The sequence below is a fragment of the Silurus meridionalis genome, chromosome 9 (assembly GCF_014805685.1).
Source record: "Silurus meridionalis isolate SWU-2019-XX chromosome 9, ASM1480568v1, whole genome shotgun sequence".
Classification (NCBI taxonomy): domain Eukaryota; kingdom Metazoa; phylum Chordata; class Actinopteri; order Siluriformes; family Siluridae; genus Silurus; species Silurus meridionalis.
Genome location: NC_060892.1, coordinates 18,202,728 through 18,226,662, shown reverse-complemented (window position 1 = coordinate 18,226,662; position 23,935 = coordinate 18,202,728). Strand labels below are relative to the sequence as shown.

The following is a 23,935-nucleotide window of genomic DNA, read 5'->3' as shown; positions in this document are numbered from 1 at the left end:
GTTTATCTTTATAGCTTATTTTTTTAACTGCCAAAGTAAATTCTAGAGAGTCTTACACATGGTTTATCCAACACCACTGGCCGGTTCTGCATTGCAAAATTTTAATAATACAACAAACACACAACAAAACTTTGCAGTGAAGGGGGAAAAGGAATACTTAAAGACAAACTACTGACACCTTAGCCTTTCTTCACATTGCGTTTAGTCATTGGTGTAAACACCATGAACAGGATAGATTTTAATTAAAAACAAGAGGGCCACATGCAGAAAACGATTTAAACAGATGTTACCTGTTGCTGTATCACAAACATATCTGATTGAAACATTTTTATCCCATTCATGTTTACTCGAGCAAATAAAAGATAGTAGTGTAGCTCTGATTAGTGCTTGAAGGCCAAGCGTAGAACCAAAGCATGGCACTGAACGCCAACATAGACTATATTGACAAAAGTATTGGGACACCTGATTTCTCCAGTTATACGTGGTTCTTCCCCAAATTGATACCACAATGTTGGAGGCATGCAAATGTATAAGCTGTCTAAGGATGAGGTAGCATTAAGTTTTTCCTTTACGTGATCCAAGAGCCCCAAACCTGTTCCAGCATGACAATATCCCTGTACACAATGTGAGTTCCATGAATATATGGTTGAGTGTTTGGAGTGGACGATCTTGAATGGGCTGCTATAGAATACTGACCTCAGCCCAACTGAACAACTTTGGGATAAATTGTAAAGCGGAATGCACCCCAGACCTCTTTACTATACAAATCTTATTGTCAGGTGTCCACAAACTTTTGTCCATACAGTATATAACAAACTAGATTTGCCATTTTTGAAGTATAACAATCATGTGCAGGGGAACACCAGAATACCCGAACTGGTCACACACAGGGTTTGAAATCATATTTTCAGTGAAAATCCAACTGCCTTAGAATGTGCAAAGAGCCAAAAAAGATGGACAGCGTTACTCATTTTCCTCAACATCATTTACAGCTTCAAGAGAAGACCCAAATTTGATTGAATATTTGGTGAGTAATTTAAAATAATCAAGACAGTTCCACTGAAACGGTGTCCAAGACATGATCAATACGAAAGATCAAAAGCTTAACAGTGCATTCATGCACAATTAGGCACAAGCTTGGAAGATACCACTTCTATCAATACTCCTACGTCTAAATTTGTCCAAACAAAAGGTTTTAATTACCACGTGTCTATGAACTGACGTGCCTCTCGGCACAAAAAGAAATTCACAGCTGAGCTAATGGGAATGACTTAAACTGGGGTTTAAAATTTGCACACACACACACACACACACAACACTGTGTGATGCCTTCTAAGTTTGCCACACATTGATAAATTCCTGCGTTTTGAAGTGTATCTTAGGGCCAGCAATCAAGTCTCCTTACTCTACCTGAGCAAACGTCAGTGCACCAAGTCCACAGATTCTGGCAGTGGAAGCTAACAGTGACCCCAAGTGTTTATCACCAGGCTGCAAGGATGCACAATGGGACAGTTTGACAGGAAGCGCTCAATTAAAAAAAAAAAAAAAAAAAAAAACCCCAACATAAAAAGGTCTCACTTTTCTCTTTCATTTTAAAGCCAGTCTCGTGTGCAGGTGTCTACAAGAAATGTAGACCATGTATTATTCTGAAAAGGCTCTCTTTCTTTCTTTTTTTTATTTATTTATTTGTGCCTGTCCCTGTGCTATTGGGTAACAATCCAGTTTAGGAGTCTTCGTTCATTTCCTGACTGTCGGTCCGCGCAATTTTGCGTGAAGGTGCAGGACTCCCTCCTTCACCCTGCTCTTGCTCCCGTTCCCGCTTCTTGGCTGCATTCTGCAAATACAATGCATCAAAAAATATTACTCAGCACGCTATGCCAGAAATAATGAATCCATCTAAAGAATTATTATGCGTTCCCTTTAATGGGGCTCTGTATAATTCTATACAATCAATAAAAGCTTTTCAAAAACCATACCAAAAATAAATAAATAAGAAAATTCACCATCACATTGATATGTGGCATAAACCTGCCAGATGTAATACACAAATGTTATTGCTTTTCATTATTGACGAGCAGAAAATGAAAGCCACGCTGAAAAGTAAAACCTTCATTGCATTACGCTAACATTAGATCTGCTTACGGGAGAACATAAAACAATCATTAGGGGATTGCTAAGTGCGTATCAGAAAGACCCACTAAACTGCATTTTACTCTCGAGTGCATTTACATCTGTGAGACGGAGTTGTAATCAGATGAAGAGGAAACGGATAGGACTATGTCCTGGAGCTGAGCCATTACACTCCATATAAAGGGAATGCCTGATGTTCATGCACATGTCTTTATGCATTAATTGTGATGATCAAGCTTTTGAGGATTCCTATTAAAACATAACTGTTCATATGACTAAATGATCGATCATTTGAACTTATAGAGTGAGAATATCACAGATGGGCTAATGAGTATTTCTGTAACTGCTCATCTCCGGGGACTTTCACTCACTAGTGTCAAGAGTTCAGAATTTCAGGTGCAATCCAGAAAACAATATTTAGTGATCAGCAGCTCTAGAGATTAAAACTTGTTGACGGAGGGTCAACATAGACGGGTTTCGAGCTGACAGAAATGTTGCAGTAACTTAGATCAACACTGTACAAGTGTGGTGAAGCAGAATCCAATACACATTGAAACAGAGTGGATGAGTTCAAACAACTGAGGACCACATCAGGTTACACTTCTTTCAGCCAAGAACAGAAAGCTGAGGCTACAGTGGGTGCAGGTTCACCAACACTGGACATGTAATTACTGAAAACGCGTGAATCTCAATTTCTGCTGAGGCACACTGATGGTACATGGCAAATCCACGAACAAAGCCAGGCTCTTCTAAACAGTCCAGCCTGGTGGAGGTGGTGTAAAGGTGTGGGGAATGCTTTCTTTGGGCTGTTAATCATCACTTGAATTCCACAACTAATGCAACAGGTCACGTAGCATAACTGGTTTAATAAACATGACAATGAGTTCAGTTTTCTTCAGTAACCTTCCCAGCCAAAAGTAATACAATATATCACCGTTGGCACATAGTAAAATGGAAGAATCTACCGCAATGGCATGATGTTTCCAACATTTTGTGGCGTCCAGGCCATGAAATATTGAAGCAAAGAACAGAGAGCGAAGAGAAGCCCTGCTCAGTATTAGTATAATATTTCTAATAAAATGCACTGCGAGTGAGTATATTTGCTTTGTGGATTGCAGTTCCTGTTTTTGAAGCACTGTGATTGCCTTTACTTAGAGAGGTACCTTTCTTATTACTTATTTATAAATAGGGATTTGTGGAGTCACACTGACGGCAGAAGGGAAACAAATTGATCTGCATCCCGAAATAGTGTTTTTCAGGATTATCTTTCTGAACTACATAAAAAAAATGACAAAGATCAGAAGAATAAATACACTATGGAGCAGACATTCGAATCATGAGGCAGAATTTTGTGCAAAAGTGAGAAACTATTCTGTACATCTCAAAATAATAACAGTAGCTCCTACAGTGTTTGCTAGAAGAGTGAACTTTGTTATTAAACCAGAACCAGATCTGTACCAGAACAGATCACAATCTCCATTTAGCACAACATTTGAGAAGCTCAACAGTTTTGTTCATACGCAGTGGTTGATGTCTTCACTCCGAGCACGGAGAATAGTGTAGATGTTAAACCAAAATGAATGTGACATTGCATGATGCGGTTTGTCGAGCGTGCAAGGATAAGCTTGTAATTATTGTGGCTTATACTCCGATACACCCTGCTGAAGTCAATTTCAGTGTGCAACACGTACCTTTTTGTCCCACTGTTGGTGAAGGTAGCGCAGAAGAATATTTGTTTTCTCTGTGACAATAACTGTGAATGCAGGAAACATACAGTGATTGGTGGATTTCTATCATCCATATATGTAATGTGTATAATCTGTTTATGTATATACAGCAAGTCACAAACACTTACTCTGCTCTGATGGATATTCTCGTGTTGGTAGATAAACTGATGGTCTTCTGTTCTGTAACAAATTGGCAAAAAACGTTGTAAATGCAATTAACAACTGAAAGTGATCAACGTGTCTACTGAATATTGAGACGACCAAACCAGCTCTTAAAGTGGGATTGTTTCGAAATGGTTAAAAATGTTACCGATGCTTTGCACACTGAGTCTGCGTGGAATCTACTGAAGTTGGTCTTGTTGTAGACTGGAAGACCTTTCAGGAAATCCGCCTGCAAAATGGACAGAATGGTTATATGTAGAAAACGCTTACATTAGGACACGCGATATGCGAGGGTTTAACACAAATTTGAGAAAAAGGGAATCCTTCTCCACAGTCTGAATTCACTTATTAAGACTGACACCACATGACATTATTAGGTTATGACCAGTGGTGTACAATATGTCGATCGCAATCTACTGGTAGAACGGAAAGGTATCCAAAAATCTCCAAAATGTGCCAAAAGACAAGCACATAAACTAAGATGCCAACACACTTGATACATTTCTTTAAAAAATTTTAAAAAAGTCATGTGACTAGCAAAACTAAGTGAATGTTTGTCATCAAAACGTTTTGTTATAACTACCTCCTAGAACTGTCTTACATGATTCTGTTCCCAAATATCAGACATCTGCCTCAGACTGCACAATAGAAAGCTTCTGATACTGTTGCTTTTTGAAAAATAGCCACAGTGGCTTCCCAGGCTGCAACTATTTTTATTTGTATTGAAACTTATTATAGCTTCCCTGAAAGTGACAATTTTGTTCTATTGAAGGCATGGCACAGAAACTGTTTATTCACTGTTCAAGTGCAATAATCAATCTTTTCCCCCCTAAAGAAAGTAAGTCAGTAAGTAAGAAGTCAGTCAGTCTGGCTGGCTGTCTGCCAGCTTGTCTGTCTGTCTGTCTGTCTGTTTGTGTTAATCAACAAGATGCATCTGAATAGTTAGTAGGCTCACAGATAAATGATTACAAGTACAACATTTGGCAGATGCCCGTATCCAGAACTTACGATCATCTCATTCATACAACTGAGCAGTTCAGGGTTAAGAGTATTGCCCAAGGGACCAGCAAATGACAATATATAATATTAATAAAAAATAAGAGTATTTCAAATGTATTTTTTTCTACACATACTATCAGGATAATGTCCAGAACACTAAGAGTCAAATACCAGATGCTCGGAAATACCAATTATGGGTCATCTATAACATTATTAAGCAAATCACTTCAATTTGTGACAAATATATAACATCACAGTAAAAGGATAACTGGTTCACGTACAGACAAACGTGTGTGTGTGTGTGTGTGTGTGTGTGTGTGTGTGTGTGTGTGTGTAGGCCTGGCATGAAGCTTGTGTGTGTTTTGGACCAGCCTGGGCGTTTCCTATCAACATCTCCATCTGATTAACTGGAAGCTCATGTCACCTTCTAACCGAGTCTGATTCCCAATCACAGGTCAATGTGAATAATATGCGCTCATATGACATTATATTATAACTTATATTCTACTGTATCTTTACTAAAATAAACTATCGCCTCGACTCACTAACAACAGGCAAGAACAGGAGTCAGACCGAGTCGACACGGCATACCTCCTCGGCTCCTAGCTACACTGCTAACACAACCATGCTGCTATTTCAATATAAACAATAATACATTACAAAATATGATTTAAAGTATGTGAGATATATACACTAACTATTCTACGTGATGTAGAGTCGACTAGAAGACATAAATCCGGTCAGCAACTGCTCTGAAATGTGGCACAAAATAAAACCGGCTAACCCTCAGCTACATTAGCCGGCTAGCGATATTACGTAGCTCGCATAAAAATGCAGCTCTGGATAAGTTAGCGAATATATGTTGTAATAAAATGAGTAAATAAGTAAACAACAAACAAACGAAAGAAATACTTACTTTGTCCATCGTGATATTGTGAATAGGATCGACGAGTGCTGCCTTGGGAAGCCCTCAGTTCCAGGCGCTCTCGCAGCAAACACTGGATTACACGGCTAGCTGCTGGAGCACAAACAAGCACAGGGCCAAAACTAATTTTATACCGACAAAGTGACCGAGATCGACGTGTCGTACATCCAGGTCGAATCCGAGTCTTGTTTTTGTTTTCTTGGCCAAACTCACAGTAAAACACAGTAATGAAATCCGCTTTAAATAAAATAAGTGTAATAACACAGTGAATGTACGTATGACTAGCCGGGGCACTGCAGCTAACAGAGGGCGGTGGGTTGCCAGATCTACACAATATACCCGCCTCTTTTCAGAGGGGAATTGCAAAAAAAAAAAAAAAAAAGATGTCGCCAGCTGACATCATAAGCTAATTTACATATCCAGTAAGTTATGAATATTAAACAACACGATTTAAAATTAATTTGTTATCGGAGTCCTTGTATATGAGTTATACTATAAAACAATGTTTTATTAAAAGGGTTACATTTTATACATTTTCGGCCTGTTTATGTAGAGAGTAACAGCACAGATTGTGGTGTTGTGTACATCAGAGTGTTGTTTACTGCAGCAATTCTACTACGATTATGGTTTTCATTTATAAATTAACATTACATCGCACAGTGTAATGCAATACAGTTCGATTTTGTTGTTTAAAACATCTGGGAGAGGAGTTAGTTCTTGTTCTTGTCTATGTTACAGTTTTGTTACAGTACCTCTCCAGCCTCCCTATCACTCCAGCCTCCCTATCACTCCAGCCTCCCTATCTCTCCAGCCTCCCTATCACTCCAGCCTCCCTATCACTCCAGCCTCCCTATCACTCCTGCCTCCCTATCTCTCCAGCCTCCCTATCTCTCCAGCCCCCCGATCTCTCCAGCCTCCCGATCACTCCAGCCTCCCTATCACTCCAGCCTCCCGATCTCTCCAGCCTCCCGATCACTCCAGCCTCCCGATCCTCCAGCCTCCCGATCTCTCCAGCTTCCCTATCTCTCCAGCCTCCCGATCTCTCCGGCCTCCCTATCACTCCGGCCTCCCTATCACTCCGGCCTCCCTATCTCTCCGGCCTCCCTATCACTCCAGCCTCCCTATCACTCCGGCCTCCCTATCTCTCCGGCCTCCCTATCACTCCAGCCTCCCTATCTCCAGCCTCCCTATCACTCCAGCCTCCCTATCTCTCCAGCCTCCCTATCTCTCCAGCCTCCCTATCACTCCAGCCTCCCTATCTCTCCAGCCTCCTATCTCTCCAGCCTCCCGATCTCCAGCCTCCTATCACTCCAGCCTCCCGATCTCTCAGCCTCCCTATCACTCCAGCCTCCCGATCTCTCCAGCCTCCCGATCTCTCCAGCCTCCCTATCACTCCAGCCTCCCTATCACTCCAGCCTCCCTATCACTCCAGCCTCCCTATCTCTCCAGCCTCCTATCTCCAGCCTCCCTATCACTCCAGCCTCCTATCACTCCAGCCTCCCTATCACTCCAGCCTCCCGATCTCCAGCCTCCTATCTCCAGCCTCCCGATCACTCCAGCCTCCCGATCTCTCCAGCCTCCCGATCTCCAGCCTCCCTATCTCCAGCCTCCCTATCACTCCAGCCTCCCTATCTCTCCAGCCTCCCTATCACTCCAGCCTCCCTATCTCTCCAGCCTCCCTATCACTCCAGCCTCCCTATCACTCCAGCCTCCCTATCTCTCCAGCCTCCCTATCACTCCAGCCTCCCTATCTCCAGCCTCCCTATCACTCCAGCCTCCCGATCACTCCAGCCTCCCTATCTCTCCAGCCTCCCTTTACTCCAGCCTCCCTATCACTCCAGCCTCCCGATCACTCCAGCCTCCCTATCTCTCCAGCCTCCCTTTTACTCCAGCCTCCCTATCACTCCAGCCTCCCTATCTCTCCAGCCTCCCTATCACTCCAGCCTCCCTATCACTCCAGCCTCCCGATCACTCCAGCCTCCCTATCTAGAAAGCATACGCTTATGTGTCATGAACACATTTTGAGATGAGAAAAAATGACGTACAAAGCACAGTGACATTCAGACATTTCCCACAATAAAAACCAGGTCTCCTAATAAAAACGTCAACAATCAACGATTATACATTTGGCTTAACCAGACTAATGTATTAGTCTTAGAATATGTAAAGTTTATAATAAATGTAAATAAGTGGTTACAATAGAAACAATTAGACACATTAAAACAAGTGCATTAATATAAACCTTTGATTCAGGTTCCAGCCTATGGCCGTTCTCTTAATGTTTTTGTATCACCTTTAAAAAATTATGTCTAAATTCCGAGAATGGCCCCAGACCCCAACCTTTACTGTTACCGAAGGAAGGTAAATGAATAAAAATAAAGCCTTTAATAGTAGTAGTAACTCTGTGCACAAAAGAAGTGTCTCAAAGTGCCAGCAATACTTATAATGAAAATCTGTTGAAATACACAGAGTATTCATACAGCCTTTTAAACCACAATGGTGAGTTTTGTATAAGGTACTAACAATTCTCATTACATAAATATAAAAAAAATCATAAAAATGATTAAATAGCATGTACCATGAATCTCACTGTCAGTTTTAACAACTCAGAAACAGACAGTAAACTGTAAATTTAAAACTGTTTATTATTCCATTTCAGGTCTTACAAAAATATGACAAAAATAAATCAACAGAAATAAATAAAGACCATTTTCTTATGATCATTTTCTTTAAAAATGAAATAAACTTTACAGTGGTGTATTGGAAGAGCATGTTAGTTTGTGAGGTTGCCTTCAGAGAAGGAATTCTACACACTTGAGTACTTCTAGGCTCTCTTTTTTCCACTGTCTGTAACCGCACATATCCGCTTCCGAGTGGCAATGTCTTAAAAGTATAAATCAATAGCCCATTAATTATTCACAGTAGGGTTGAACATAAACCACGGTTCCTAAGTCACATATAAGGTATTCTTATAATTCTTAAAAAATAAACGTCCGATCTTATTGAACAACAAGAACTGATGATTAACTGGTGATGACATTAACTGCTGGACGGATATGACAAAAACCTTGCAGCATCCATGTTGCTCTTCAGTTAAACGAAGACACAAAACTTTGCCATAAACACAGAGTAACACTCAAGAAAAACAGGGTACGAATTATATGAATTATAGCTTATTTATGTCATGTTTTTAGAACAGCGACAGTGTGCCCCATATAAAGCCACATCAGATTTCACTTTGGACACAGGAGTTAAGAGACTTTTTCTGTCGAGGAAATATTGTTATAAATAAATAATGAAATTGAAATTAAAATCTATTTCAGACCACAGTTCTATCTACCTGGTCATGAAACATCATGTGTGTTGCCCTAACACGCCAAAGAATTCTTAGTTCTGAGTTCCAAATACACAACAGTTTACACATGATATGTTTGAGATTTAAAAATTGGTTTTAATTGATACTAATTAACACATTTATTCGAGTAGTTGAAAATACTTGGTTGAATACGAAACCTCGTTGCTTTGCTGTGTACATGTCTCGGGTTTGTTTTCGTAAACATACTTTTTAAGGAATTATATATAATATATAGTGTATATATGTATTATATATAATACTGCCAGAGATGCATATGACTGACTGTTATGTCTAATATAAAATCTAAGCAGCTATATATGTATAAAACATTGTTAACAGGGAAAAATTAATTTATTTATATGTGATTAACATGTAATTTTTTAAAGTATACTAAAACATAGATGCAATATTAGACAAATTCAAACTACCACCAAATTGAATTGTGTAAATCTTAGGGGGATAAAATTAATAAAACAAATTTATTTAAGACCCAATGGAAGCACAGAGGTGATTTGGATATGGGTGAACAGTTGCATGAAAAACAAAGTTTAACATAAAAAAAAAAAAGAAAACAAAAAAGACTAGTTACCACATCTTATTGAAATTCTACTTGTTGACATTACTCAACATTCAGGACATACAACCTCAGATCTGAATGAATAAGGATTATTGTTCAGACTGACATATTATTGCAACAGTTATTCGAGCCAACTCTGTTAATGAAATGAGGAATTAAGTGCATAGTTCCTGTTACCCATCATGATAAAACTAATAAAACTGTGTACTGTGTAATATTTCTTTTCTGACACCAGTTATTCTTTTCACATAAAAAAAGTAATCAAAAGTACATTGATGATGATAAACAGAATTGCTTTTTTTTTTAGTTCAAATCCGTTGATGGGTATATCAAGAGAATTGTTTTATAACTGGCTTATCACTCCTCTCACTTCATTTGTTCATTTTCTATTTGGGTAATGCTAATAAAATGGCAAACAAATATATGTGCATACGGTTTGATTATCCACTTTGGGGTCAATTAACTTTCTGCAATCATTCATTTATACATTTTATTTCGTTGATTAATTTGTGTTAATTTGCAGTTCAGCCAAAAAGCAGATTGCTAAAATCTAACAATAGGCTTACTTTTATTTAAATTAATGGTATTAATGTGATAAAAAAATGATACTGATATTAATGGAACCGTTTCCATCTTCTGTAACACTGTTAAAATAAAAAATTAGAGCTGCAAGGATTTTTTTTTTTTTCCTTTTTCTTTTTTTTGCAAACTAAAAGTATATTCTGGTAAAATATTCCAAGCAATTATGGCTTCACAAAGAAACTTGATCACGATGCACAAAAGTGTTTCTGCTAGTTTTGCTTTGGCAAGTAATGAAATCAGAATTTATCCAAAGAATATACAAGGTAGGAATGATTAGGCAAATAAACAGGTTAGACCAAAGTTAGAGAAAGCACCGAGATGTACAGAAACCAGATGGGTTAATAATGCTTCTGTAGTGCATTGCAATGAAAACAATAATTAAGCATTTGCATACATTATGAGGCAAGCTGGTGTTCTCCTATTCTTAGCAAAGTCTTTCCCTCCCACCAGCAGTAGGATTTAGTGCAAAATGTTCTCTGAGGCTGCAACTAGTATGAACTGTGGAAATGGAAATGCTACGCATTACTACACTTCCTCACAGAATTCCTTTTCAAGGCAAGGCCTGTATTTTTTTTTTCTTTTTTTTCTTTTTTATGATGGTCCAGCAGGCTTCTGAGTTGCGAATTAAAGGAATGTCTTCTGTACAAATCAAGAAATCCCTCTACCATACCAGTGTAAGAACCAAAAAATAGTAAATGTTGAGGTCAAATGCTATCCTCTAGGTTAAATATATTAAGATGCACAGGAGGACTCACACATTTTTCGGGGGGATTTTAGTACCATGATAGTCTTGGTCTCCAGCATTTTCTATATACTCACATAAGACGGAAAAGCCTGTTCGAGCGGCTACTGCACTTCTGCAATAAGAGATTGTATTTCAAAGTAGCTGCAACACTTCCTTCACCCATCCATACATGACGCTCTCTCACTTACAATTTTGCACGTGCCAAACTTGCCTCGGGTTTTGATGCATTCCTACATACGTTCTTACGTCACAAACCGGTGTATCGGTTATTCAAAATAGAGATATTGCATTTTCTTTAGACTGTACCTATATTTTCTAGTGCTGCAGGAATTTGTATAACTTGCAGGTTCACAGCACCTCCATGTTCATGAAATACTGGTGCAACTGCTAAAACTAAACCAGCTGCTTAAAGTAGAAAAGTTTTCAGGATTAAAACACTCACAGTTCAAACTGAAAATGTTCAGGTTATTAATCCGTGTTGTTTTTTTCTTTTCTTTTTCTTTTTTTTTTAAATGGTCTCATTGTATGATATAAAACCGATGGTAAAATATTTTTAAACACTACGAACGGTGCATAAAATGCTAACAATTCTCTGACCATGTTAACTTAAAACTGCACTATTCTTTCAGGAATATCATGTTTAAAACGCATTAGAAATGCAGCTCATGCATTCCTGTGTGTATTGTAGACAAAAGGCATTGTGTGTGTATGTAGGGGGAGTCATCTTTGAAAAAGCCTATGCTCCTCAGCAAAAACAAAACAAAACAACAACACTATTTCATTTCCCCCCACATTATTACTTAACAGCCTCCAGGCTCAGTCTTTCACTGTGCCGAAGGGCATTGAGCGGACTTTCTACATCCTTTTGTTAGTCATTTTTCTACAGTAGGTGTTTTTATTGGATTTATATTTTAGGGCCTGAGGACTCAGAGTCTAATGAATGTCCATTCTCTTGTTCCTCTTCCCCGGGTGATGGGATCTCATCTGGCACATCATTGAGATCAGACTTTGTTACAGGCTTCTCGGCTGGCTGTACCCCCTCCCCCAGTTTTGTTTGTTGAGCCCCATTCATACATGCTCCACCATCCGATTTCCCGAAATTGAACAGTTTCCCGGGATTGAAGGACTTGCTGGGGGACTGAGATTTCTCTTGGCTGAGAGTAGCCATACTAGCACTGGCTGAAGCTGAAGCTGCGGCTGCTTCCTTTTTGTTTTCTGGAGACTTGAGGAACTTAAAACTAAGGAAGCCTGGGAGCTTCGGTTCGTTCCCTGTTGGTGACTGTGGTGAACGGGCCGTGCCAGAGGAAAACTTGCTCTGCAGAGGTATGATCTGTTTGAATTTCATTACGTTATTGTTGGCCAGCAGTGAGCTGGGTCTCTTCGGTTTGTCACTCACAGACCCTCCACCTCCTCCGCCCGATCTAGATTTGCTTCCTTGGCTCTTTTCGTGATGGTGGTCGCCTCCAGAGGCATCCGACCGCCCATCGTCTCGCTCACGCCGGGCCTGGTACTCAGCTTGCCGCTGCCTTTCTTCCTCTTCTCTTTTTCTCCTCTGCTGTTGCTGGAAGTGCTGCTGTGCTTGGCGCTCATGCTTCTGGCAAGGACAAAACACAAATGCATTACATACCAGCAGGAGAATAGAAAAATAATGAGGATTGCTGAAGCCTGCTTATGAATGCGATCTACCTTGAATGCCTCCCTGCGCTGAAACTCCAGTTTGGCCATTTCTTCACTTACCCAGCTGGGAATATCGGGGATTGCCACATGAATGACATATTTCAGTAAGACAGCAAAGTGCTGCAAAGTAGAGAAATAATTCAATAAATAAATACTGTATGTAATATTTAGAGACAACAACAAGCCTGTGGAACAGTGCATTGTGTACGTGCGCTGAATGTGTTTACCTCTAAGATCACGATCGAGATGATAGCCATCTCAGGGCTCAGCCAAGGGAAAAGCCTCTGTAGCTGCCCACACTGACCGATTAAGTAGCAGTTCACAATGATTGCTATCAGACCCATAGCCTCCATTAGTGTCTGTGTGACAAATATTCAGTCATGACATCAATTTTAAACTCTGGTTAAAAGATCATTTGTAAAGTTTGTTTTTTTGCTGTTGTTCATGTTTATGTTCTAACCTGCCACTGTCCAATGCTTTCCACTCTCATGCCAAATGGCCTCTGAAGGCCTGTGCAGAGTTTGAAGGCATCGCTACGGATCTCGATGATATTGTTAATGAGCGCACACATGGCTGCCAGTGGGAAGGCGGAAGAAAACAGCACCACATAGCCAAACTGAATAAACATTTCCTGGTAATCCTGAAATGTGTCCTGGAAATGCATAGAGTATTTGATCAAACTATTTGTATTTATACACACCACAAGAACTTGATATATATATATGAGAGAGAGCGAAAGTATAGTATTGTATAATAGAATTGTAACATAAGCCTTCAAAGTGTATATTAAAACACAAATTTTCTTACAATTAAAAAAAAAGGTGCTAAATGTAAGGTCTGTGTCTCGCTCTTTCCTTTTTTTTTTGGCGAACCAGAATTACTATACAATCACCTAAAAGCAATGATCAGGTCTGCATGAGATGATTTGAAATGATCACAATAACTTGGCAAACAGGTAACAATTCTCTTTACCTCATATCGTTGCATGCAGCTCTCGATTTCAGCTTGGGTCAGTGTGGTGGTCTCTTGCTCCTCAGGAGGATCCATCCATGACTCTCTCTACTCTTACTGTCGGCCCTCTCCAGACTGCGACCTCTTTTCCGCAGCTTCTGCGGCAGACTGCTTTCAGGCCCAGCTGACTCCGCGACCTGCTCCTTTGCATCTGGGATGACATTATCATCATCATCGTCACACATCTCAAACACCAATGCTGGGTCCATTCCTTTTTCCACCATGGTGGGACTCCCTTCCTCCAGGAAGCTGTCATCCATGGGACTGATGCAACCAATAGATTTGCGCTCCACCTTCTCGATAAAGCTGACTTTACGCAGTTTGAGGCCACAATCTATGGCATTCTCCTCCTCTGTCTCTTCTGCACTGTTCCTTGCTCCAGCCTCTTCCTCATGCTCCTCATCTGGGACTCCACAGCCTCCATTCAGACACTTGCGCTCTTGCTGGCCCAGAACACCCTGCAGGCCATGCCCATTGATTCTGGGTTTGCTAGGAGACATATGCGCCCTTCCAACTGCCAGACTTCCATACTTTATTAATGCTGATACCAGCAGGTCCCACACGGCACGCATTGTGAGCTCTCCCAGGCGGTGACGCTCGTACAGGTACGGCTGCAAGACTTCCTTCAAATTCTGCATGAACTGCCGGATTATCAGCAGGGTTGCTAGCATCTGCAAATCATTCACATGATAATACATTAAATACCACCACAAAATATTATACAACTTTTCTTGGCTGTGCAGTGATAAACAATTGATGAATGCTCAATTTGTACTTTTTGTAAAGCATATGCTCCAGCAAAAGCTGATTCAAAAAACAAGGAATTTCTGATCAGTTGCTTTTTTTTTGCGTTTGGAAAACAAGAGTTGATATTCACTTGTTTTCTTTCGCCTTACTAAGTAATCATATTACATCTTGCAGTCTGAGGTATGGGTCTAGCTGGTAAAAGGAGGCTGAAAACCCCTGTATTGTCTCATGGCTCAAATTACTATAAATTACATCAAGAATAAAGCAAGCTTGATAGACTTCTTATCTAGCCATATGCAGACATAAGACCCACCTTAAAATTACAGAGCCAATGCATTGCTCTATTATAATCATCAATCCACATGCATACTTCAAATCACTCAAGTAGTGTAGGAATAGCAAGTCTGCATAGGGGAAATTACAATCAAACACGAACCACTGACTTTTTCACATTCTTTTTTTGTTGCCAGAATAAGTGTGAACATGTTGATAGCTCATTCACAAAGTCCACACTTTTTTTTTTTATTGATGGACATGTTGAGCAAACATCGACCCTCTGCCACACGCTAGTATTAGAAGACGTAATCATTTTCCTGAGCTACAGCTCCAGATAGGGAAGAACTTCAGCAAACCGTTTGGAAAAACCAAAAGACAGATGGCAACATAGACATTGAGACAGATGTACAGAGAAGGAAAGCTAGGGAAGATACATGATGGAAGATTTCTCAAACAGAGACACATCTCCCCCAGAGCACTACCAATACAAATGCTGTGAGAAGTCACAACCATTAATCCTTCAGACTATACATACTGTGGATACATACAATGAGTTAAGCATCTATTCCACAATCCTTAGGATTCCGAAACACTGCTTTGTCTTACCTCTTTCAAACGCTCCATGTCTTTGAGGTAGAATCCAATGTAGAAAAGGCTGAGATATGAATTTACAAACTGAAACTGAAAGACAGAGGTTAAGAAAATACTGTAAATACAACAGATTGATAAAAGTTTTTTTCTACATGTTCATACTCTATATTTAAATTTTATTATATTTTTACAATCCCAAAATGGCAAGAACTGATAAAGATCAATGGATATGAACATTTCTGCAACCATGCTTGCAATGTAGAAACAGTTACAAAACTCTTCACTGCCATTCTATATACTATTCATAAGGATTATGAACACAAATTTAGTATAATGCATTTTTCCTTCAGAACACTACATTTATATTTAACTTGCAACAAAGCGGGTGCCCTCGGGTAGGATTAAGGCCTTCACTAGAAACTGAGATTTAACCTCCTTATTTCCCGATCAATAGAACATTAACTTCTGGGGATAACTTTGGCATCCGCATATATATATATATATATATACATATATATATATATATATATATATATATATATATATATATATATATATATATATACATACACACACACACACACACACACACACACATTTATACACACACACATTCTATTCAACAGACACATCCGAATGCAACAGTTCAGATTTTCATATCGTAGCCTGATTGAAATTGGCTTTTGCTTCACATTGCATAAAAACAGACTACTTACAAGAACCATTTTGATGATGAGATTTTTCTCATAGGCACTCTGGAGTCTGTAGTTCTCTGTTGTAATTATAGACAAACACAAGTGAAATAAGCTCTTCTATCATTAAATTTGTGTAATCACTGTATTGTGTTAATGTAAATGAATGAGTAAATGGGTTTACAAACTGTATATCAAGAGCTTCACACCCTCAAGATCTTTTTATTGTATAATATTATGATGTTTATTATATAGACATTTAAACATCATGTACATGCTGCAATAGGAAAGTAATCAAATGACAGGGTGGTACAATGCTGTTAGCAAATATTTGTCCTATAACAGCATGTACAGATATTGAATTTCACTTCTACCACAGCAATTTTCACAATAATGACACATTTTTCATTGATAAGCACAAGTACATATAAAAGTATATAATTTTAATTATTTTAATTTTAATTAAATTTAAAGCTGTGATATTGTGAAAGTTTTATTTATCACTATGTTAACTTTCAGTTTACCTTTGATTGTTACAAGTCATGGCTACTGTAGACTCCTTCCAAAAATGTTACATAAATGTGTTCTCCTGGACAATTAACCATTTACAAAATTAACCATTTACAAAATTAACCATTTAAACACTTAGACACATTTTTGATAATTCCACTTATGTGGTGCATCCACTCAGCCTTTCCCTATGAATGTGTTTTTTTCTATAGCAATGATTGAATGTATAATGGTATGATGTATTAATAATAATGACTAATGTCAGCAAGCACTACGAATAACATTTAAAAAAAAAACGATTTTACTTTAAAAGCACTGAAGACTCACCCATGTCATTAAGCCAACAGGCTATCTTTCTGTACACCTCATCACATGCAGTCACAGTGATGGCCAGTAAGATTTCAGGGATAAACCTCACCACCCGGGGCAGCTCTTTAATCCCCATCACAAATTCCTGCCAACCGGAAGTGTAAGTCTCTGTTTAGACATCTTGATATATGATATATTAATTCAATGTCTATTCTCTTTATACACTTTCACTACTCAATGCACCATTTCTGTGATACCATTACAAAATACTATTTATGAAACAGTGCATCCAATATCCTCACAAACTTCTGTCTGCGTTTAGAATCTGCTTATAAACCTTTATGAGCGTGAGAATTATATGAAGCAAAAAAATATCATACCACCAACCTGAAGCTCAAAGCAGATGAGCATGGCCAGGAAGACAAAGCAAAGGCAGAAAATACAGACAGGAAAGCTAACCAACCATCTGAACACCCTCCTCCTCCAAGGTGGGTAATAAAACTCCTCACAGCCCGTCACTGGACTGCATCGCTTTACACCCTGGCAGGAAGAAGACATGCAGATAGAGGAGAGAGAAAGACATATTAAGGAGCGGTTTATAATATAGCTGTTTATCACATTACTACTGTATATTCCACACATATTTATTCTGTATATACTAAATCATACAACATTCATACTTCTACATAACTTTATTTTTTCATTTGATCATGTTATCTCCCGACTCTATGCAAAACCTTTGTACAGTATACTGTATATTACTATATATACATATATTATATATACCTACTGCACCTTCTGTACATTATTCACCTTTACCCCTGTACATATGGACCCCATACACTTATTTATCACACTGCTATTAATTTATTGTAAATAGGCCACTTATAAACATCTGGTTAGATGCTAAATGCATTTCATTGGCTCTATGTACCTTGCACAATAACAATAAAGTGGAATCAAATCTAATCAAATCTAATCAAATCTAAACTCTGGAATAAAGTACTAACTAATTTTACACATTATACTGTAAAAAATAGGTTTATACAATTAGGTTAGACTGTACAATGTGGCAAGGAATTAAAAAATAATTGTAAACGTTTTTCTGGTAAAGATGATGACACCACTATTTATATAAAGCTTACTAAAGCAGATATAACTGAAGAAACTGTGCACTAAAGTGTATAGTGTAAAATGTATAGTCTCCTTCTACTTTATAAACAAACTGGTCTAAATAATATTCCATAAGTTTGCTATTTGTAACATTATTTAAAGACAAATGCAGTTTTCATGCAGATTTGGTTATATAGTGTAGCAAACTCACTACCATGCAATGATTTCTTTCTTATATAATTCACCAAAACCACATTAAACTGCCGAGTTACCCTAAACTGTGGCCGTGGCTCTTCAAGTGATTCAGCTGGTGTGTCCAACGTGCCCCATTTATATGCCAGTTCTGCCCCTCTTCGCTTCCACCTCTCCAGGAACAGCGTGGCCCAGACCACATTAAAGAGCGCAAATACTACACAGCATATATCTCTGCTGGTCTGTGTGAGAAACAGTACAGGCATCATCAACAAGAGTGAAAGAAATACAAAGAGACATGTTGTACACTGATAGTCCACTTTATTAGGTACATCTGCTCATTCGTGTAACTATCCAATCAGCCAATTATGTGGCAGCAATCGCAGTTCATATAATCAGGTTGCTACAGATTCAATTGCCCAGTTCTCCTCCAGAAGGCATTTCCACTTGAAGAGCTGCCACTCACTGGATGTTTTTTTTTTTAATGCTCTGTGTAAACTTTAGAGCATGAAAAACCCCTGGAGATCTGCGGTTTCAAAAATAGTAAAACCAGCACACCTGGAACAAACAACCATGCCAAAGCTGGAGCCATTCTAATATTTAATATGAAGCTCTTGGCCTACAGGACTTTATGCATTGTGCTTCTGCAACATGACTGCCGATTAGATTGAACTTGCACTAATAACCAGATGTGGTTCCTAACAAGTGTGAATACATGTTTTAATCCCTCTAAATTGTTACCTGATCAGTTTCAGTCAGCATCCACAGTACAAATCCTATCACAGCAGGATACAGCATAGAGGTTGTGTAAAATCCCAGCCAGGCGAAGTACATGGCAATCTTTACTCCAAAGTAATCACATATATCATCTGACAGAGGTAGGGGAAGAAAACAATATGAAGTTGTATTATTAGTTAAATTAGGTACTTCGCAATTATCAACAGCTATGGCGTGTGTGTGTGTTTGTGAATGTGTGAATATAGACACGTAGTAAAAAATTACAAACCTAGGGGCTGCTTCTCACACACAGCTTGCACCCACGATTTCATTAGCTGGCCCAGAATTCTCTGCTCATGGAGGGGGAAGACTTGTTGGATCACACCTCGTGCCATTAGCTCTGGGACTGTAATAAGCGCACAGTTTAGAATTACACATGGCCCACACACACACACACACACACACACACACACACACACCTCAGAAACAGCATGCAGCCATTAAGATGAAATTGCTTTTAGTTTTTTTTTTTTTATGATTGATGAAATCTTTTATTGCAACAGAAGTAAAGGCATTGAAAAAACTATTTCAGTCACACTGGATCTATTTTAAGCAACACAAAAACATCAAAGCACAGAGTAGACACGTACTTATGGGCTGCCCTTCAAGAAAGTGGATGTTGTGAAGGACCTCCCCTGGTTTGGCTCTGAGATTATCCAGCCAGTATTTAATTATGTTCTGGCGTTCCTGTGAAGATCCAGAGACAGAAAACCTTTACAGAGTATCCTTCAATACTATCTCCTTTTGAACTGATAGTTATGATTATGATTAGGGCTGCTGCTATCAATTATCTTATTAATCGAGTATTCTAACGATTATTCCATCGATTAATCGAGTAATCGGTAGAAAAAGTACTTTTTCTGTATTTAAGAGCAATGCTAAATAAGAGAGAAAAAGTAAGACGGGTATCTTAAAATGAACAGGTAATTTGTTTTTCTTTTTAGAAAAATTAGCATTTTTATTGCTGAAATCGCATAAAAGAATATCGGTGAAAACTAAACCCATTTAGTGCATTTAATAGCAATAATACATTAAAATACAAATACAGTGCGTTTAAAAAGTCCCTCCGCAGTAGCCGTTTAGAGCAGGTTATGGGAAACTATCCGTTTAATGAAACTCATAATTATTCTCACTCATGTATTTATTTATTAAACTTGCACAGTTTAGTGATGTGGTTTTCTTGCCTCCGAAAAAGTGCTATTCGGGAGAGAAAACCGTAAGAGGCTTTTTTCTACTAATTCCTTTTTTTTCTTTTTCTTTCAGGCAGCGTCACCCCTCTGTAGTGCTCTGTTGTATCATCTGAAATGTATTTTTATTTATGATTTTTTCATTTATATATTTGTATTTTGATGTAATATGGCAATTAAATGCACTGAATAGGTTTAATTTTCGCAGATATCCTTGTCAGCAATAAAATGCAACAAAATACTTCTCTTAAAAAAATCATTTTAAGAGACTCATCTGATTTTCTCCTGTATGTTTAGTATTGCTCTAAAAGGTCTTCTTATTCAATTACTCAATTATTCATTAAGATAATCGCTAGAATACTCGATTACTAAAATAATCGATAACTGCAGCCTTAACTGCTATACAAGCTGCACATTGACTACTCTAAAATATATCCAATTGTCATTTCTCTAGTATAGTCCCTTGAGAAGGTACACTAAAATGGTTGCTGAAATGTGAGGGGTGTACTCACTTTTGTGAGATTCTGTATTTTAAATCACATGCATTAGAATAGTACTCAGGGAAAGCTAAAATAATTTGATGGCATGAATCACCTGTGATGTGAAGAAGCACAGTTCACTCTCAATGTTCTCATAAATGTAGTCCTCCTCACAAGAGAAACTGCGAGATCCACCTCCAAACTCTGGCTTCACTGCTTTCCGTAGTCCCATCTCTTCTGCTCCTCGCAACAGACTAAACAAAAGCAGTACATTCACAGAAAACACTCAAACCTACTCCACATCAAGAATACTCTTGTTTTCAAGCAATCTAGATATAATACAGCGATATACTGTATAATAAAGGGAAAGTTTACACCTCGAGATTCAACTGATATTACAAAAGAAAACGATTACACACATTTTTTATTAATTCCATATAGTGTATGTGTAAAGGCTACCAAATTTGAAATACCACGGTATACTATGAGTGAAATACTATGAGTAAGACTATAGAATCACAATCCAGCCCTGTATAACCCCATCTAAATACTAGCAAAAGTTTGTGCTTTGAGATGAACATAAAGTGCCTCTGTTTCAAAGTGTAGCTTTATTTAGTAAGGCACTGCAGCATGGCTGATGTTCTGTGAAGAATTTATTCTGTACCAAGCATCATCAATCTGCTCAGCCATCCTCTTGCCTTCGGCGCCGCACGGAAATAATATGCGACTGCCACAACTTCTATCATCACATCGGCTGGCTGTGCAGACTTCATATTTCCCTCAATTCCAGTATAAGTTACAAGATGGTTTGACTGCTTAACTGATTTATACAGGATATCAATATATACAGTATTGGATATAAAAAGTTTACATTCCCAAAAGCATGAAGAGGACCTCATTATCAAAAGATATCAAGATGGGTAAAAACAATGTCTCCAACTTTGGAACACTGTGGATTCCATCATCAACAAGTGGGATTACCAAGAACAGGATGTCCCTCCAAATTAATAAAATGTATTAAGCAGGCTTCCATGAGGCTTACAGCAATAATAAGGGAGAAATATTATTCACATGTCTGGAATATACATTTCTCATTAAATAAGATTCTTTTCAATATTGCCTAAATGACCGCAGACCATGTGGCAGATGTGATGAGACCTAGCAAGAACTTTTTCTGCATAAATCTATACAATATTTTTGGTGAAGCATGGTGGTGGCAGCATTTCATGGGCCTGTTGTTCCTGGGACAATTATACAGATATAGAAAATCATGGAAAGTTTCAAATACCAATTGATTTTGGCAAAAACTAAATCCTGTTAAAAAAACGATTAAATTACTAGAAACTATCTGTGCACAAGAGATCACCTCACAATAGACCTGGAGCATTTTTGCATAGAAGTGTGAAATAAAACTGACAAATTAAAATGTGTTAAATTAGCAGACAATAATGAAGTAAATAAAATTCGTTACTGTAATTAAGAAGCTTTTTCGTGTATCTGTACTGAAGTACAGATACATAGTAAAGTCCCCATTTGGGTTGACTTTCTATAACTTCACTACATTTTATTATGAAATCTTACTTTTTACTCAACTACATTTTGTGAAATTGGTCGGTTATTTACGAGTGGATAAAAACTTAACTGGTCAAGCACGCAGCAAACCACCAATCAGGGTAAAGTGCACACTTCTAGTACTAGAGTTCTTCTTCACCACCGTATATTGGTAATCTTTTACATTTTAACATGCCTGTGTAATATTTTTATATAATCAGTATTGCAAATAAGTTTGAAGGGGAAAAAAATAGTCCCTATTGTATTATGGTGGCATTTTTCTTGGATCAGTTTAAGCCCTTAGAAGAATCACTGCAAATCAATAGTAAGTTATTCTGACATATGACAAAATTATATTGTATATTTAATCAAATAAGTTCTCTCGAATGACTACTGTGTCCATTACTGAGTCCATTACATTTGCTCCCTGATGTAGCAAGAATCAAATTCAAGATCCTTGAGCTCTGAACCACATTTTCCAGACCCTTGCATCTAAACTCTAAACTTTACTTTCAGGGTCTTTGGTATATTCCTCTCTTAATCTCTAAACATTATTTGCTCCTAAGTGATGGAATAAACCTCCAACACCTTACTAGGCACTTGTACTGCATTGTATTATTTATTAATTTTAATATATTATTATTGATATATTTGCCATTCCACCTTGATTATTTATACAATTTTACAAACTTGCATTGATCACTTGTTCAGGAGGCTTCAGGAGAAACGTTAATTCATCGCACTGTGTTCAGTAAATGGTATATGGTTGCAATAAAAAGATCTACTTGACTTGAATTCCCGGTTTTGAACCTTTGAAAAATGTGTTCAATGCTTTGTATCAGTGCACCTTAACAGTGCACTCTTTGCAATTTTTTTACTTTGAATAAAATTTCAGCTAAGTCTCTTCAATGTCCTTAGTAAAATGCCAGCATCGTATTCTATCGGTAGACATAAGCCTACATAAGCATTTGTAAATACTTTTACCTACAGGCCGTAGAATTCATAACGACCGGCTTTTGTCAATTTTGCAGTTGGTCTGATGCATCATCCGAGTCAAGTGACATTTTTGTTGACATAAGGTTAGGCTGCCTTACTGTATGTTAAGAACTTCATGAAAACTGACTTTATAGCTCAGGGTGAAACTGATATGCGAGTAAAACATACTGTAATGATGATAGAACATGCTTAGAGACAGTTAAAGAAAGAGATAATAGTTTAAATAAATTATTAAATGGTTTTTGTACAGGTTTTTACAGGTTTGTTTGTATTTATTTATTAATTCATTTATTCCTATTAACCACCGTCTTGCATAATAATAATCTAACCATTTTTCACACTATTAAAACTATACAACATGCCCTTTTTAATTACAGTGCTCAGAAAACTCATACAACTGGAAAGTACAGTGTGTGGACATAGTGGTACAGTTCAAATAAGAAAAAAGTTCCTCTGAGACACCCAGCTGTGAGTTGTAAGTCACTGCTAGCACAAAAACCTGAATCACCAGAATATCGAAAGCAGACCTCTGGACCGCTGTATTCTTGCGGTATATTAGAGTACCGGGACTTAATTTTTGTTTAACACCCACGCACACATGAACACACACACACACACACACACA

General features: G+C 38.1%; 2 protein-coding genes across 2 annotated transcripts in view; both read right to left on the bottom strand.

Moving 5' to 3' along the window:
• Positions 1-84: 84 nt before the first annotated feature.
• dda1 (DET1 and DDB1 associated 1) lies at positions 85-6,263 on the bottom strand. Its single transcript, XM_046858353.1, has 5 exons — positions 5,935-6,263; positions 4,168-4,248; positions 3,986-4,037; positions 3,822-3,883; positions 85-1,834 (listed from the first exon to the last, which is right to left on the bottom strand). The coding sequence occupies exons 1-5, from the start codon at positions 5,941-5,943 to the stop codon at positions 1,724-1,726; spliced, it is 315 nt and encodes a 104-aa protein (XP_046714309.1). The 5' UTR covers positions 5,944-6,263; the 3' UTR covers positions 85-1,723.
• A 2,307-nt stretch (positions 6,264-8,570) lies between these two features.
• Positions 8,571-23,935, bottom strand: part of ano8b (anoctamin 8b) — a 35,479-nt gene continuing 20,114 nt past the window's right edge. Inside the window, 15 exon segments of the mRNA XM_046857368.1 lie at positions 8,571-12,796; positions 12,889-12,999; positions 13,107-13,238; positions 13,340-13,531; positions 13,852-13,940; positions 13,943-14,561; positions 15,520-15,594; positions 16,221-16,276; positions 17,034-17,160; positions 17,403-17,555; positions 18,401-18,562; positions 19,062-19,189; positions 19,327-19,443; positions 19,688-19,784; positions 20,879-21,017. Of these exon segments, the coding sequence (XP_046713324.1) occupies positions 12,107-12,796; positions 12,889-12,999; positions 13,107-13,238; positions 13,340-13,531; positions 13,852-13,940; positions 13,943-14,561; positions 15,520-15,594; positions 16,221-16,276; positions 17,034-17,160; positions 17,403-17,555; positions 18,401-18,562; positions 19,062-19,189; positions 19,327-19,443; positions 19,688-19,784; positions 20,879-21,017 (2,887 nt within the window). The 3' untranslated portion in view covers positions 8,571-12,106.